The sequence below is a fragment of the Nelumbo nucifera genome, chromosome 1 (genome assembly GCF_055504915.1).
Source record: "Nelumbo nucifera cultivar China Antique chromosome 1, China Antique-T2T, whole genome shotgun sequence".
Taxonomy (NCBI): domain Eukaryota; kingdom Viridiplantae; phylum Streptophyta; class Magnoliopsida; order Proteales; family Nelumbonaceae; genus Nelumbo; species Nelumbo nucifera.
The window spans coordinates 135,146,924-135,164,614 of NC_142649.1; the positions used below are offsets into that span (position 1 = coordinate 135,146,924).

Here is a 17,691-nt window from a genome sequence, read left to right on the forward strand (position 1 = left end):
TCCTAGATACAATATTAGAACCATGATTTCTCATATATAAAAACATTATCCGAGGTGATTTTTCAATTTTCATTTTCCTCTTAATTGAGCAGGGGTCTTAATGAGGAAAAAAACATGAGAAACTGACCAATTTGTGAGAATTGAATAATTATAACAAATATATCTTAATTATTTGGCTATAATTGTTGTAGCTCCTAAGTATGATATATGTGGTGTTAAAAGCTTGCTTGTTTAATGATCTTTACATACATACATACATCCATATATATATATATATATATAATTCCTAGTTCCTAGTCTCTTTGCAGGATTAATTAATTACTTGTTTTCAGTTTTAACAATAAGATCAACGTGTAAAGGACCAAGGAAAGCTTTTCAATGCGAGGCCATCTTCAAGAAGAGTGCATACTGAGATTTTGTTATTATTGGCATCAACCATTTCATTGACCTTAACCAAGGCCAGTAGGCTACTGCAATCGGAAGCACATGTTTAGCTTTGCGTAATTGTTTCAATTACAAAAGGTTTATATAAAGACAAAACCAGATCACAGGGATCCAAGCAACGAATAATCACCACGTGGATGGGTGTCGATGTAGGATACCACGTCAGCATCTTCATTTCACAAGGGTGTCAATAAGTGGTTAGCCCAGGTCATCAAATAGCTATATAGAGGGTGTTGAGGGGGGTGTATGATGTGGATGTCAAAGAATCTTGTTTTGGGAGAGACTATGTCCATCCATCCATGTATTGGAGTTGTGGTCTTCTTCTTAGAGACGTAACCCTAAAAAGTCTCTTATTTTGCTTGTGTGTTGAACTGATTGGGACGGTTTGATGATGAGAAGGGGTGGATGACTGCAAGTTAATTGATGATCATAGCTAGGTTTAATTTAGGGTTTTCACAAGTGCCACAGAGGCCCCACACCGGATATCATAGTACTGTACCGAACTAATGATTGCGAGTACACTTAGGAAAATAACGTTCAACTGACCAGGAGCCCTCTGTTACGTGTGGATGATGGGTCATGCATTTTGTGATTGACCCAATTTCTGTTAGACCCGGAAGTCATTGGCCCTTCTGGGTGGCGCTGGCGTACTTTCAGGGTTTGTGTCTTTAATTAATTTGGTTTGAAAACTAATAACAAGAAAAGGAATAAAGTGAGGGTTAATTATATTAATGTGGAGATGAGCTAACTCAAAGAAACATTGATGGGTTCTTACTCAAAATCCAGAAGGAGCTAGAGTGGAGCTTTCAGGTTCAGGGAAAGTTTATGTAAAACAGAACAGCCACGATTTATCCACACGTGGGTTATTATTTTATTTACATAATAGTGGTCTGGTCTGTATTGACGAAGATACGATCCAACAACATTTGGGTAAGAATTGGTCAACAATTGTGGGAAGGTTACGGGATCTCAAGTCTAAAGTCTCCAAACAACTTGAGAGGATCTCGAATAAAGCCAATAGTGTTTGTTAGGGTGTAAGTACTGTACATCCCCCTTTTGGTGACTCAACTCAATTCATCCAAACATATATTTTATCCACACACGCAGATTTCTTTAATTTTTCCTTTTCTTCTTTTGTTTATCCACACACTCATATCTTTCTCTGTTTGATCTTTCAGATATCTCCCCCTCATCAAGGAAGTGGACAAAGAAATTCAACAGATTGATGAATAGTCAAATATGACTGATTTGAACCGAATTGGCATGGCCATGTGCAGCAGCTACAAGGGTCGTAAACAACTGGGCTATTGGATATGATAATTGAAAAAGGAGGATCTACACCTACTGACCTATTCCAAAGTCAACTAGTATTAAATTTGCAATTGGAAATTACTTTTGGTTGCATGCCCTATCAGAAATTGTGCTCACTCTTCGCTGCCCAAAATTCCAGACATGCATATATCTACTTACTCTATTTCATAGTTTTCATTTTTACATTTTAGTGAAGTGGAAACTCAGCACCTAGCTTTGTAAATTCCCTTCTTAAAACCAATATTTCTGGATTTACTATTGGAGTTTGTTTGTTTTTCTGGGAAGTTATTTATTTACGTTCTTTTGTTTCTCCGATAAATAAGATAATGATTATTTTAATCATAAAAATTTATTGTTAAAAGAGGTAATTTTGTTCCATTCAAGTGTTAGCAACTTTCCTCTAAAAAAGTTAAATTCTTTGTAGACCCTACATAAATCTGAAAAAAAAAAAAATCAATAGGAACCAAAATCCCATTGACCAACTTTCCCCCTCAAAATCTAAAAAAACAAATGGGCTCTTGATTGTACTTAGTGAAAATTATTTATTCTACTGTAAAAGAGGTAGAAAATTTTTCATTCATTCTATGAAATTTTAGTTATATGTGTGCCCACTTTATGGCTAAAACCTTGTTTTCCACTGGTTTTACATGGGAAGGAATGCGGCCTTCAGAGTTCAGTTTTGTAGCTTGAGAAGCAAGAAAAGAAAGAGGTCCTTAGAAACTTATTTTAAATGGTTTGTGCATTACTTGCATGTTTTAAAAATGTTCATTTTTTGTCTGAGCAAAAAAGTGTAAACTTCTGTTGTGATGTTTCAGTGGTTTGTACACTTAGCTGCCTATGTATCCAAGGTTGTATCATGGTGATAGGTTTTATCTTACTCTATAAAGGCCATTACCCAATGTTAGTCTTTGCTAGTTGCTATCAAAGGCTTGGGGAACTGGGAGGGGTATAGATTAAATACTGTCTTAACCTTTGGCATTTTTTCACACAAAGCAATCACACTTGCCGGTCCAAGATTTTATATCATAATGGCCCCTATCTCTATCTTACCCAATCTTTAATTAAGTATGTATTTGTAAATTAACATTCTACTTTTTTTTTCTCTTTTAAGACAAAAGGTACTTAGGAATTACAAATTTGATTAAGTATATAAATAGACATAAATTCCTTCAAAACCCTAAGGGACTATTATGTGTTTAGGACTCTATTTAGAATAAATGAAAGAAAAAAGTACAAGCATATGCATCATTTACTCCTTCACATTTCAGCATAAGTATAAAGCACAAGTTAGGTTTACCACAGAACCTTTGAATTGGAAATAGACTAATACCATACTCCACAGATATTATTGTATCAAGCCTTTTGACTCCATTGATGCAAGTCACATGATCAGATTAAATAACTGTCCACATTATTGAGTGACCCATACTTTGGACCTTGCTGGAAGGAGTTTGGATCACCCGCCAACAAGACATGTCCCAACCCTCTACCAACATTATCTCACACCACTCATACATCGACGGGTCCCACAGTTTTACACGTGAATGTCATTTGTTGCAATTGGGCCAATCATGATATGCCACATCAGCCTGATACTGAGTTCCATGTGGCATCATCACTGATTCATTATTGGGAGTGTAGGCATTTCTGCTCTCGTTTTGTCGAATTCACATCTCTGCCTCACAATGTCCCACAGCACACCCCTGTCGTGTATTGAGAATATCTCCTGATGATAGTACCAGAATCGATGATATTATTATTGGGAGATGTTCCTAATACACGGTGGAGATGTGCTGTGGGACGTTATGGGGTGGAGATTTGAACTCCATCTTGTCCTATCATGCCTATGAGAAGGTAACTTCAACCCACTATTCATTGCATTTAACCACCAGTCCACCACCTTTATTTTTCACTTCACATGTATAGAGTGAATTGGGATTAATTTGCTCCTAACCGGGAATTCCTCACACCGACCTCACAGTCACATCCTATCATGTGTTGGGAATATTTTCCTGTGAATAATAACATATAAGCAAGAGAAATATTCTTGATGTATGTGGCTAGGACATGCTGTAAGGTTGGAGTCAGGAACGCTTTGTGAGGAGCAGATTTGGATTCTAGTAGTGTAGCCATGCTGGCCAATGCTATATGAATCGCATGGCACGTTGTTAAGTATCCCTTTGAATCTACCTCAGCGTTGATCTGGCAACTTTGATGCACAAATTCTGCCTATTTTAGTTAAGGAAGAGCTCTTGAATGACCAAGTCTAGAGGGAATAGACAATTTTGTATGCTTGAGGAATCCAGATTTGCTCCTCACTGTGTACCGACATTAAGACATCATCCACACAGCACTTCTAGCTGTGCAAGTGTGCATTGACAACATCTTCGTAAATTTAATTTTGTACTGGAGAGTACCTGACTTTTGATTGATGGGTGGTAGCAATAATGTCAAAGAGAAAATCAGATTTGGTGCTCACAAAATTGTGTGCACACTATTCTTACAGTCCTTTTCAGCGATGCAATAGGAACAATTTCCCGTAAATAAAAAAAATTATAAAAAATGTTTTTAAAAGCACGACTGAAAATGGCTGTGAAATTTGTGTGAACGCAATTTTGTGAGGACTGAATCCACCCTCATCATAGGGTGCTGGATAAGAGGGGATCAAGAAAGAGAGAGAGAGAGCAGTTTGTTTTAGGGAATTGGGTTTGGGTGAAGGCTGAACCCAGTTCCGTTACTAAGGCTCAATTTGATAAGAGTATTAATACAAATATGTAGAGTGCAAATACATACAAAATAATATAAATATAAGGTTTTGCACTCTATATATTTGTATTTGTACTCCTTTCAAACTAAGCCTAATGGCCTTGAAATTTGAATAAAACAAGTTTGTTGAGGCCATCTCTTTGCAACATCTCTCGAGTAATAACCGTGGATTTTGGTAAAAAGATAGTACTTTTCTAGGAGTTGTAGGGGTACTTGATTTGGACTCTGCCTCAAATCCAACTAATAGGGAAAATTAAAAAATTAAAACGGTGAAGTAAACTGCACTCCACCCCACAAATATGAAATTATAGCCTCTCCTATAAATCGCATCCTGCCCGTGGATTTGGTATCGATCCACGGTTGGACAATACAATCAAGTCGATTCAACGAGTTTCTAAAAGTAAGGGACCTTTAACTAATAGAGAAAAAAAGAAAGTGGGGAGGATGACCTCCTCGGAAGTCTTCTTATTGCACTTGACTTACTAATTGATGGTGGCTTAGTTAGTAAGATTTCTGGCTTGTTGGAGTAGAGACCTAGGATCAAATCCCACTACCATCAGGGTGGGTTACGGGAGGGGGATGGACTACCCCCTTAGCACCCACGAAGAAAAAAGAAGGGTGGGGGGGGAGGGGGATGAGCTTTTGAGTGTGTTTGTTAATGTGGGCAAGAGGTGTGTTTGAATTCATTGAACCCCACAAATCATATAATGCATATTTTCTATGGTATGGATAGGTGTGGATATATTATTAGCAAAAATTTTAACAAAATATTTATGTTATTTATTGTAAAACTTTTTATTAAAATGATTAAATGTATTGTATTAAGATTTAATCAAAGATCATCATCATCCAAACCTTATCCCAACTATATGGGTTGTGAATCTGTTCTATTTAACTCCACCAATGTGAGATTGCCATACTTATCAGTCTCAAACCTAGATAAAGGAGAAGGGTTGAGGGTTATGTCAGATTAGCAACCAACACTAAAACTTTTATAAAACCCTCATAATTTAAGAACACATGAATATCATGCTGTGGATTGGAACCAAATGATCCATATTTCATAATACCAAACACACCACCCTTGGTGATGCAGGGTGTTTATAGTGATATGAAAATGGCCAAACTGCCATTGAAATGACATCGATAAAGACGAGGTTGTTGATCTTGCAACCACCATGGGTGGGGTAGTGAGGCACCTTTGTTTTCGTGAGAACATATTACTTCCTTTGTATACTGATAGGGGCATTTTAGGCCCACAATAGTTTGATCAATATTTTTCCTCCGGAGTCCGGAGGTTTTACACTGTACATAATTGTATTTATACTCCTTCCAAACTGAACTTCTACAACAAACAACACTCTACATTTCCCCGTATAAAAAAAAAACATGGAAAAATTGATATTCCTCGTTGACCAACTTCCCCCTTTTGGTACCGTGTAAAAAGTAAAATAAGTTGGGCCTAAATACTAGATGGCAGATGCGACCACCAAGGTCATTCACTGCTATTGAAAGCTTCAGCTTTAAAAAAGCAGCTTTCAACAAACAGGAGCTGCAGTTGGAGGTGCTTCCCATAAAAACCATTATTATTAGATGTAGACGCGAAACGGCCTTCCCAATTCTCATTTCCAAAGTGATAGATGCGCGCACGTGCGATGCTCGTTCTTTTTACTAATTAATAAATAAATAATAACTGAGATGAGACTCGAGAGGGAAAGGGAAAACTGGGAAAGGTGGTCGCCGCATTGGGGAGGAATGCGATGTCGTCGCATAAAAAATGCGTGACACCAAAAAGCATCCAGGCCGTTCCGACCCTTAAACCTTGGTCCTTTATGCGGTCCCCACACCTTCCTTGACACTTGTCACATCTTTTCTCGTTGGAAATTACACGTGGCAAAGATCAACCATGCCAGTTTGGTACTTGGGCGGTATCTCCGGCTTTCTCTACGTGGCTACGTCAGCTTCCTTTCTCTCTCCTCTCTTCTTCCTTCCTCAAAACCGTTTCTTATTTATTTATTAAAAAACATACCATTAGTCCATAGGTCCGTCCAGAGCCGTATTATCTCTCTGCTAAATTGAAGACCTCTCTCTCTTCTCCACCCGCCCACAGCATTTTCTCTTCCTCTCCATGATAACTTCTCAAGCTTTGGGAAACCCAAAACCAGTACTACAACTCTGAGTTCAGTATCTGCGGGATTCATGGAGAGCACCGATTCTTCATCGGGCTCGCAGCAACATCAGCAGCAGCAGCCTCGGCTCCCACCGGGCTTCCGTTTCCACCCAACGGACGAAGAACTCGTGGTTCACTACCTTAAGAAGAAGGCCTCCTCTGCACCCCTCCCCGTTACGATCATCGCTGAAGTTGACCTCTACAAGTTCGATCCATGGGAACTCCCTGGTAGGCCCTCCACGATGAAATTCTCCGTATGAATATAATCTCTATCAACTTTTTTGGGATCAACATCTGAATACTAGTGTTGATCTTGAAATGACAATAATTTTCAGGTAAGGCAACTTTCGGTGAACAGGAGTGGTACTTCTTCAGCCCCAGAGACCGGAAATATCCAAACGGGGCCCGGCCTAACCGAGCGGCTACGTCCGGCTACTGGAAAGCTACCGGAACCGATAAGCCCATATTAACCTCCGGCGGAACTCAGAAGGTGGGAGTGAAGAAGGCCCTCGTCTTCTATGGGGGAAGGCCACCAAAAGGGGTCAAAACCAATTGGATCATGCATGAGTACAGACTAGCCGATAACAGTACCAGCTCGAAGCCTCCTGGTGTCGATGTTTCCAACAAGAAGTCCTCCTTACGGGTAATTAATTAATTAATTAATTACTTTGTTGTCTCAATTAAGGAATAACCAGACTGATGATCTATTAATTTCGAGGAGTTTTCACTTTTCATTCTGATTATTATATATGTAATTAATTCTTGATATAGCTTGACGATTGGGTGTTATGCCGGATCTACAAGAAGAACAATTCGAATAGACTCATGGAGCGGGACAAGGAAGATTCAATGACTGACATGATGGCGCTGCCAACTTCGACAGTCGAAGGGCAACAGAGTTCCAAACAGCCACCGGCTCAAAGAACAACAAACTATGGTGGCATGTTGCTTGAGAGCGACGACAACTTCTTTGAAGGTCTATTGTCGGAGGATGGCGTCAACAGCAGCTCCTTGCCTCAGTTCGGTTCATCGTCGATTTCAACGACAGAACTCTCAATGTTTCCAGCTGCCACAGCAACCCAACTCCCTCTGAAACGCCCCTTCCCATCACCCTACTTCAACGAGGTGGCAGCCATTGGACCTTCATCATCAACCAAGAAATTCCACCCTGATCACAACAGCAGTGGCAGCGGCAGCACCAACGCAAACAACCCCATTGCAACCCTACTCAATCAGCTCCCACAGGCAGCCACTCCATTCCACAACCACACGCTTCTTGGGTCTCTTGGTGAGGGTGTTCTCCGGCAACCATACCAGCTCTCCGGCATCAATTGGAACCCTTAGCTTTGGTTAATTTACTTTACGCTGGTGGGTTTGGGTTTGATATGCAGGGCTCGAATCAAGACAACCGAAGCGGGGGGATTTTGCCATATGTCAGTTCCATAAACTGACAATAGGTATCAAACAATTGATCAGCCTGTTAGTTACATACCGTTGGATTGGGTGTCACAGATTCTGTCTGTCAGATAAAAAGTAATTGTAGGCCCTGAGGCTTCTGTGAGTGTAACTATACTTTGCAACAAATTTCAGGTGAGGTCGTAAATGTCAGTTCATTATATTCTGGTTTATACGTATTTGATGAGTATTTATTAATTATTAATATTGTAACTGATGTTACTATTATTATTGTAGAAGAGAGAGAGAGAGATCTGTTTAGGGTTTAGAGAAGAGGAAATTAATTAAGAAGAGTTGCACTGGTTAATTATAGTTTGTTACAGAGATTAAGACTACAGTACAGTTCTTCTGAGAGAGAATTTACAGTATGCAGTAGTTATTGTATAGAAGTCGGTGATGTCAAATTACACTTTTTATTTCTTTCTGTTGAAGATAAGCATGCACGAAGACGATTTATCTAAATAATGTTGTTAGTATGGGTCCCGATCTTCGCCCTTTCAGTCCAACGGTGATGCTTAGCTGTAATACGAGGATATATCGTCACCACGCCTGTCCTGTCTTCTTATCAGCATAATTGGTTTTTGTTTGTTAACGCACAGCCTTCTAATGAGCTTCTAGTTGTTGGTACTTTATTGTTTTCTATGCAGCTCTACCCTATAAACAATTCATACATGAATCTAGAATATACTGGTTTGCATAATAACAAACGGATGGTGTGCTGTTTCTTTCACTTAGTACACACACATTGATTTACAGAGCTTTATTTAATTAGTTGTTTGTAGAATAGGGTTGTTGCTGGATTTATTAATTGATTATTAAATTCACTAACAATACTGTAAATTGATTATTAAATCAAATCAATTTTAAGCCAAAACTACCATGTAGTAATGAATTTTTTTTTTAAAAAAAAAAAAAGAAAATTAAGCATAGGCCGGGTATTATATATTAATGAATTTTAAGCCAAAATTTGGTTAAAAAAGAAGCTAGAAATAGATGCTATTGTACAAGAATATTGAGTATATATCCATCCACTTCATTCATTTAATTTCTTGTTGATATAAATAAAAATCTCTTTATTCACACCAATAAATTAAATGTTATAATCTGAAAATAAGACTCAATGGCATCCTTTTTGTTAATCTGTTGCTTACAATGTTTGTTTTTGGTAATTCACAATCTAGGGGATGGCTAAGGAGATGTCATGGTTGTAGAAAAATCACATGGGTTTGAAATTGAAAGTTAATTAATTTGTTTAATCACCCCTCACAACCACCTTGATTTTATCTCCAAATTCCAGAGATTTGTGGAGGAGATGTGGGGGGGTGTCATTATCTTTCATGGGGTGATTAGACATTACCAAGTATATTCCATGACCCAGGTCACACAAGTTGACAACAAGAGCGGGCTCACGATGGTGTCCTTTGTTGACTATGGGACCATTTCACCATCAAAAAGGAATCATATCTTAAACTCTATGAAATAATACCTCTAATCACTTTCCTTTCCTGGTAAAGAGAACAAAAGGACTTTAAAAGATTTCATATCATTAATGGTTAGTTTTGGAATAGACATCAAAGCAATGAAAGGCATTATTATCCTCATCTTCTGTGGAGGATGATATCACTTCACCTATAAATTTTCAGTAATTTTTATATTTACCAATTCACATGCATTATTTTCAGTAATTTTTATATGGGAAATTTCCGATAATTTTATCCTAGTGTCAATTTGGTCCCCAAACTTTAAAATGTGACTATTTAGTATCCAAATTTTTAAAATGCGACACCGTCAGTCAGAGCCATCACGTGGCAGCATGTGCGGTTTGAATATTTTTAATATGACAAAAATATCCTTTATGACATTATTCAGACCATTTCACCCTTTTCCTTTATATGTTAAAAGAAGGGAAACTTTTCCGAACCACCCGCAAGGGCCCATTAAACGTGGGTTGAAGGCACAAGGCTGGTTTCTTCATTCTGAACACCCGCAAGGCTCCATTATTGAACCATGTTGTTCAATTTGCCATTGTATTCAAGTTAATCATCTAATCTATGAAGTACCAATTAATGGCGACAGAATTGAGGACTCAATGGTAAGTGTCCAATAATGAACATATGTTGAGGACTTAATGGTTCAGGTTGGGACTCCCTAGCATGAGACTAGTTCCATTGGTTCTCAGTTAATGGCAAAGAGTCATTTGCCTAAACACACATGGGATTTGACCAGGGACTGGTCTTGTAAAGGTATTGCTATTGAACCAGGGGAATCAACACTCCTGCATCTCATTCCAAGGTTTTGCCACCTTTGCTTAATTCAGAAAAGCATTTGTTCAGGATATGTGTCCAACAACTGTATTGAACCAACACATATGTGTTGATACTGCAACAGAGCAGAAGGGGTTTTTGCTGGGGTGATGATTAAAACTTGACACTGCCTTCAGATGTAGCATTTATTAAAATGATCAACCACACATATTCAATTATCACTGTAGCATTTGTTAAAAGTTCACAAATACATATCCTTATATACACAGTCACCCCATCATCATTTACAAGAATAGAAAAGAAAAAAAAAAAAACACAGTTCTCTGACCTTCCATCCAACTCCTCTCTTTAGCATATTAACACAGATATCCCACCTTCATATCACATCTTCATACAAAAAACACAAATCTCCTGTCTTCATAATTACTTGCCCCCGGTGAGACCAGATAACAACATTGCTCCATCCAATGAGATCACATAGCACAAAGATAAGAAATGAGAGTTCACCATGTTCTGCAATTAGTTGTCCTTGGAGTTTCCTCTGATTTTGTAAAAAGTCAGACTTCTTGAAGTTTCTTCTGCAATTAGTTGTACTTGGAGTTTCTTCTTCAAGCTTAGATAGAAGCCGAACCTATAGAATAAAGAATAACCAAAGAAGAAAAAAGATCGGCCTCAATGTAGAGACTTAAGATAGCACTAAGATCATAACAAATGTCTAATATTTAAAGAAGAACATGCAAGCAAAGTTAGTAAAGTTGAAATCAACCAGAAGTTGTATCCGCTAAAAAATCTTGCATCAAAATCAACCATTCATCCATCTCGATCATATCAAACCATATAAGCGAATAAACAACCCTATAAATCATGCATCAAAATCAAACAGAAGTCGATGTATTATAATGACAGTAAAGAATCATAGAAAATGATAGAAAAATAGCAAAAAAAAAAACATACCCTGGTTGTCTTCTGACGCTAGCAACAAGAGGTCGTCTTCTCCGAAATGGTTGAGTTAAAAACACTTGTACCAGCAGCAGATGCAATTTGTTCCAATGATTTCTTCCAAAATAAATGGAGAAGATCTTCGTACAATGCTCTCTGGTGTGAGATTCGTCGATTTCAACTTTTTCGGCATCGTATTCCGCTTACCATCACTGGCAAGGAGAACTGGTTTCTTCATAACTTTAGGGCATAGAGTGGATGAACAGTGGTTCCACTCGCAGAGAAAAGATGTTATAGTGGAGGTCATTTTCATTATTTCAAAAAAGAATTCATACAGCTGTTGAAACCGCGAAGGGTAGTTATGTTTTTTTGCATTCTGACTGACGATGAATGAATGCCAGGTACTGGATTATCGCATTTTGAAAGTTTGGGGACTAGATTATTGTGTTTTAAAGTTCGGGGACGAATTGGCACTAAACCTAAAGTACAAGGTACTTATCGGGAATTTTCCCTTTTTATATTTACCAATTCACATGCATGTGTTTATCTATGCACATGTCCACACTCGAGTCCGGATCTCCTGCCCACGAGAACTCTGCCCACGTTTATTGCAGCCACACATGAATAACATCTAATCCTCTGCATAGTATTATGCAGGGGGAGATGTTCCCAATCACAGGGGGTAGTGTATTGTGGTAGGCGTGGGCAGGAGATCCAAACTCTCCACACTCACCCGTGGCACAAAATATACATATATATATATATATATATATATATACAGATACATAAATGGTTCACTTGTCCAGAGTTGGGAATTTTCCCATATAGCCAGCCCTATTTCCAACACATTGAGGAATTTTCTAAGTGATCCGCACGATCCGTTATATATGGGACCTACTAGATTCATCATATGTTCAATATCAATCATATGCTTACTAGGTATTGATTTTCACAATTAAATATATTAGTCATTTCCAGGTTTTAACTTTTTAATTGAAGGCTAAATTAGTGGGTGTTTGGCACCATAGAGTTTCACAAGTGTTTTGTTTTTTCGATTTAAAGCGTTTTGTTTCACCTTTTTTTTCCTTGAAAAACACAAAAAGAAACCGTATTTAGTAGAGATGCAAGTTGATTGGGCATTTAAAGTGATTATTATTATTATTATTATTATTATTATTATTATTATTATTATTATTATTATTATTATTATTATTATTATTATTATTATTATTATTATTATTATTATTATTATCATGACATCTCAGAAAGAAGTCAGTTTTTTTCAAAATTCAATGTGCCAAATCACCTTAGTGATTCAAGATCATCAAGGTGATTCAAGAACCGTCAATTTAACAATTCAAGAAAACCCTAATTTCCCAAATCTCAGAGTTAACCATTGTAAAAACATTTAAAAAAAAAAAAGATTGCCAAATGCAATTTTCTCTCCCAATTCCATTTAATTGCTGATGTGGCATGAGTGATAAAAATGAAACGCTTGTAAAACGCTCCGATGCCAAACACCTTTAAACTACAAGCTAGTTTGCCATATCTAAACAACATTTCTTATCCTTTAGGCAAGTTCAATAAATGATCCAATTAGCAAACCTGCTCCCGTTGATCATATAAATGCATGGATGGATTATCCACTTCTTCATCTGACAGCCAATTCCATTGATTATCCACTTCATTGTAAATGCATCATAATGAGAATAAAGAAAGGTAAAATTAATCTGTTCAAAATAGTTACATTGACTATCTTATGAGTTTTAATTCAAAGTAGATCCATTAACTAGTTTAATTTGTCTCAACAAAACCTGAGATTAAGGATGTCAATGGACCGGTTTTGGATTAGACCCCGTTCAGTCCAAAATCAATTTGGACGGATAGGACAGACCAACAAGATATATTGGATTGGACCAATTCCATCCAAAATATTTATTAGATTGGATTGGACCTAGTCTGTCCGTGACAAATTTATATTGGATTGGGTTGGATTAAGGCAATATCTGGTGGTCCATTGATATAAGATAAGAATATATGTGTCAATGGATCGGATTTCGGTTGAACCAATCTAAATCAAAATGAATTTGAATAGATTGGATGGTCCAGACATTGAATTGGACTGGTCCAGAATGGACCAAAATATTTATTGGATTGGATTGGACCTGGTCCATTTATAATAGACTCATATTGGACTAGATCGGATTGGACCAAATCCAGTTCAATTGACACCCCTACCTGAGATTATTATACGTTTACGTCATTTACATTCTTGCCCAAAATAGGGCTTGATACACGAGACAGTGCAGTATTAGTGTTTAAAGTAAGCATCCATGGGGATGTTTGGAACCGTAGTTGTTTTTCAAAAAAAAAAAGTAGTGTCACATCGGATCCACATAGGTGTTTCAACAAATACCCATGTATCTCATTGTTTGGTTTAGCCGATTATTAAAAAATCGGGCATGCCTCAAAAATCGGGACCCCACCGATGCATGAAATGCCAATTTTGACGTTTCATGCATTAGTGAACCGTTTCCCCCAACGGTTGACTGATGTGTATCCTATGTGGTGCTTACCTGTCAGCACATACATGAAAAACAGTGATAATTACCAAACAACATACTGTTGCTCACTGCCTACATGGCAAAAACGTTTTTTTGTGAAAAATCATATCTTGGAAGCATGAACATTTTTTCTTGAAAATCGGTCCCAAAAAACGCCCACACTTCCAAACACCATGCATGATGGCATGACCAAACTTGTCGATTTTCCTGAACCAACCGATTGTACGGACTGGGTCTTTTATGGGCCATTACCGAAAAGGCAAAGTTCTCCCGGTATCAATATATCATACTCTTCTGCCATCATATCATATATAAGAGGCTTTGATAGACAGTTAGACACTATATAATTTTTCTTTTGTTGAGAATCTTACATGACACCGGCAAGCTTAGGGTAGAGGCCTAAAGGGTGTAACTTGGGTCGGGTTAGGTTGGATTGAGGTTAATCCTAGCCCAACTCAAACCCTAATGACTGTGCCATTACTAAGCGCTCAATTCATCACCTGTTTGAGTGCGTAAACACCTTTTCTGAAGGGATGAGAGGTCCATAAGGATGGCCGAACCCTGTAGGAAGGTAGGGTGAATTTTCAAAAATTTCTCTCTCTCCCATGTGGGAATCACATTCCCTGTTTTAGAAAAACTGTATTTTTCAAGGATCAATCTTGAATCAAGATCTGAACCAAAACAGTAGGAGAGGGATATACCTGATACGAAGAAATAATATCTTTCAATGGAGGTGTTCACACCCAAAGAAGGATCCAAAGACTACTCTCACTAAAGATGACACAGTGTAGGGTGGAGCAGAATCAGCAATGTTCTTCCAAAGAACCAAATCCTTCACCAAGAATTCGTTGGAGGGTAGGTGAGCACGACTCCCAATCAGTTTTCACTAAAACCTGATATCAAGAATGCTTCTTGATTGCTCCTATATCAGTGGAGGTCGAATTGGCTATGGTGGCAACTGGAGAAGAATGCAGGGGGAAGATGGCGCAACCACACTGTTGTTGTCTTCTCTCTGAGTGATCTGAGATCTGATCTCTGGATGCTGGGATGGGTTGAATGGTTCGCCCCCTCCTCCTTTTATAGCCTTAAAGAGAGCTCATAATCTCATTAGGAGTTTCCTAATCCAAATATGTATTTGGATAAGGAGTTCTCTTTAAGAGATAAGGATAAGACCTTATCTTATCTGTAGATTAGATCAGCTCTCTCCAAATCTCATTATGAGGTTTCTAGATCCAAATCTGTATTCAGATCTAGACTCTATGAGTGGATAGGGTAAGACCCTATCCTATCTGTTGACCAAATCCCAGATCCGCCCCTCTTTAATTAGTCTAACTAAACCAGTTCGAAATGGGCTTTAGGCCCAATAAGTCTGTGTGTTGATTAACCTTCCAAACTGCTGCCTAGTTGGGTTTCTTTGTATGGCGTGGGACCCAAACATTGATCTACAGGTCAGCTTCATGGGTTCAGCCCAGCCTCTATTACAAGGCTTGACTGAATTCACTGAAAAGACAGTGCACCCCCTGAAGCCCATCACATGGGCTCCTAATGGGCCCAACACTTACACTAAATGGTCCCTGGGCCAAGCCACCTTATAAAAACCCAGAGACTGTGGGCAGATGCAAGATTAGCCCATCAGGTATTACCCTCAATGGTCTTACACTTAACCTCTCAGCCCATAATGATCAAATACTGCCCGACAAGAGAGGAGCTCTCCCTCGACTGCAAGGAATAGTGTTGCACTCTCTGCTCACATGGATCCCGGGAATTAAAACCTTTTGCAAATATTTCAAAACCATAATATATATACATCCGTATATAAATATGTTTTGTAAAACAAATTTCAACGATTGAAATCGGTTGTTGGCAGTCTTGGTTTCCATCAGAGAGAGTGCATCCCCGATCATTACCTTCGTCCAACAAATGGGCTGATCCTGTCACTATGATTACCCACTCAAATGAATTCTCGGACTGTCCCAACATACCCAGGTTTTGACCCCCGCTAAGGATCTCACTGATTGGCATATCAATGACAACCCAATCCGACACCTAGTGTAGTATCATAATCGAGTTTAGGGGTCAGGTGTAACATTCCAGTTTTGCCCAGTAATCACCAAGGTCCAGGGCAATATTGGAATTCTGGTCCGGTTCAGGGTTTCAAGTAAACCTACACTACATGTACCTCGGGTCTCACCCTAGCAGCTGAGACAGGCCACCCCAACACTTGGCGGCACATCAGTGTTAGCCTTAGCAGGACAAATCTCCCCAGACTTATCCAACGACTGTGAACATTCTAAACTAACACGAGTCTCATAAGTGCCCAGTTTAAGGGTATTACATAGAAACACACCACTATAACATGAATCAAATATGTACTTTATTCATTTACAATAAATGTCATAATGTACATCAATCTTATTGGAGATAAGGGCATACACTATCTAACATTTTCTTCTGTTTTTACTGATAAAGAATTTCAAAATTATTAATTATTTCAGGAACAGAAAAAGGATTTGTTACCAGACACAGCCCATGACTAGCTAACTGAAATGGGATGAAAATCTAGTACTACATCCATAGGTAGCTCCTTCATCGTCAATTTCAACTCACTTTGGAAGGAGTATAAATACAAATATGTACAGTACAAAATTAGAAGGTAATGCACTCTACATATTTGTATTCGTACTCCTTCTATGAAAGAGTACAAATATAAATATGTATAGTATAAATACATGCAAAATAATACAAAATATAAGGTTTTGCACTCTGCATATTTGTATCTGTACTCCTTCCAAATAGGGGTGTCAATCGACCTGTTTTGGTTTGGATCCAATCCGATCCAAATCTTATCAAACTAGATTTGGATAGTCCATTATAATTATTAAATTGGGCCAATCCAAAATAAAATTGGTCCATATTCTTATTGGTTTGAATTGGACCTTAGGGGTGTTTAGGTTTAGTTAACCGAACCATGGGGCATTTTTTGGAACCGAACCGGTACTACCGGTTTTTGGAAAATCGGTTATCGGAACTGAACCAATATCAGTTGGTTAACCAGTTGGCCAGTTCAGTTAACTATCGGTTTGGTTCGTCGTTTTTTTGGTTTTTTAATTTTTACAATATATATTGTAAAAAATATATTGATATATAATAAAAAATTATATTTTAAATAATATATAATATATAATATATATAATATACATATATATAATATAGAAATATATGTATACCGGTTGGTTCAGTTAACTACCGATTTTCTATATTGGTTAACCGAAACCGAACCAGTACCTTCGGTTTTTTAAAAACACCGAACCAATTGGTTCGGTTAACTGATTTTTCGGTTCAGTTTCGGGCAATTCGGTTTTTTTTTTTTTGCTCACCCCTATTGGACCTAAACCAAATTTCCAATAATCCGATAATGAGGCCAAACCCTTGTCCAATTTGAAATCAATCAAAGCTGAAGCCAACATAAAATCACTTTTATGAAAGTACTTTTACGAAAACATTTTTACAAAAGCACTTTTATAAAAGTAATTTTATGAAAAGTATTTTTACGAAAGCACTTTTATAAAAATACTTTTATGAAAGCATTTTTACAAAAGTACTTTTATGAAATCACTTTTACAAAAGCAGTTTTATAAAAGCACTTTTACAAAAGCATTTTAATAAAAGCACTTTTGCAAAAGTACTTTTACAAAAGCACTTTTATGAAATCAATTTTACAAAAGAACTTTTATGGAAATACTTTTATAAAAGCACTTTTACAAAAGCACTTTTACAA

The 17,691-nt window shown here is 37.7% G+C and overlaps 1 protein-coding gene and 1 long non-coding RNA gene across 2 annotated transcripts; one reads left to right on the top strand and one right to left on the bottom strand.

Annotated features, from left to right (window-relative positions):
* The first annotated feature begins 6,533 nt into the window (after nt 1-6,533).
* Nucleotides 6,534-8,535, top strand: LOC104612552 (NAC transcription factor NAM-B2-like). The gene is made up of 3 exons (XM_010279991.3): nt 6,534-6,919; nt 7,027-7,334; nt 7,463-8,535. Exons 1-3 carry the CDS (start codon nt 6,721-6,723, stop codon nt 8,033-8,035), a joined length of 1,080 nt encoding a protein of 359 aa, XP_010278293.1. The 5' UTR covers nt 6,534-6,720; the 3' UTR covers nt 8,036-8,535.
* Nucleotides 8,536-10,562: 2,027 nt separating this feature from the next.
* On the bottom strand, nt 10,563-12,079 carry LOC104612553 (uncharacterized). The gene is made up of 2 exons (XR_737824.2): nt 11,365-12,079; nt 10,563-11,041 (listed from the first exon to the last, which is right to left on the bottom strand). It is a non-coding gene; the product is annotated as an uncharacterized LOC104612553 (long non-coding RNA).
* Between the last annotated feature and the right edge of the window lie 5,612 nt (nt 12,080-17,691).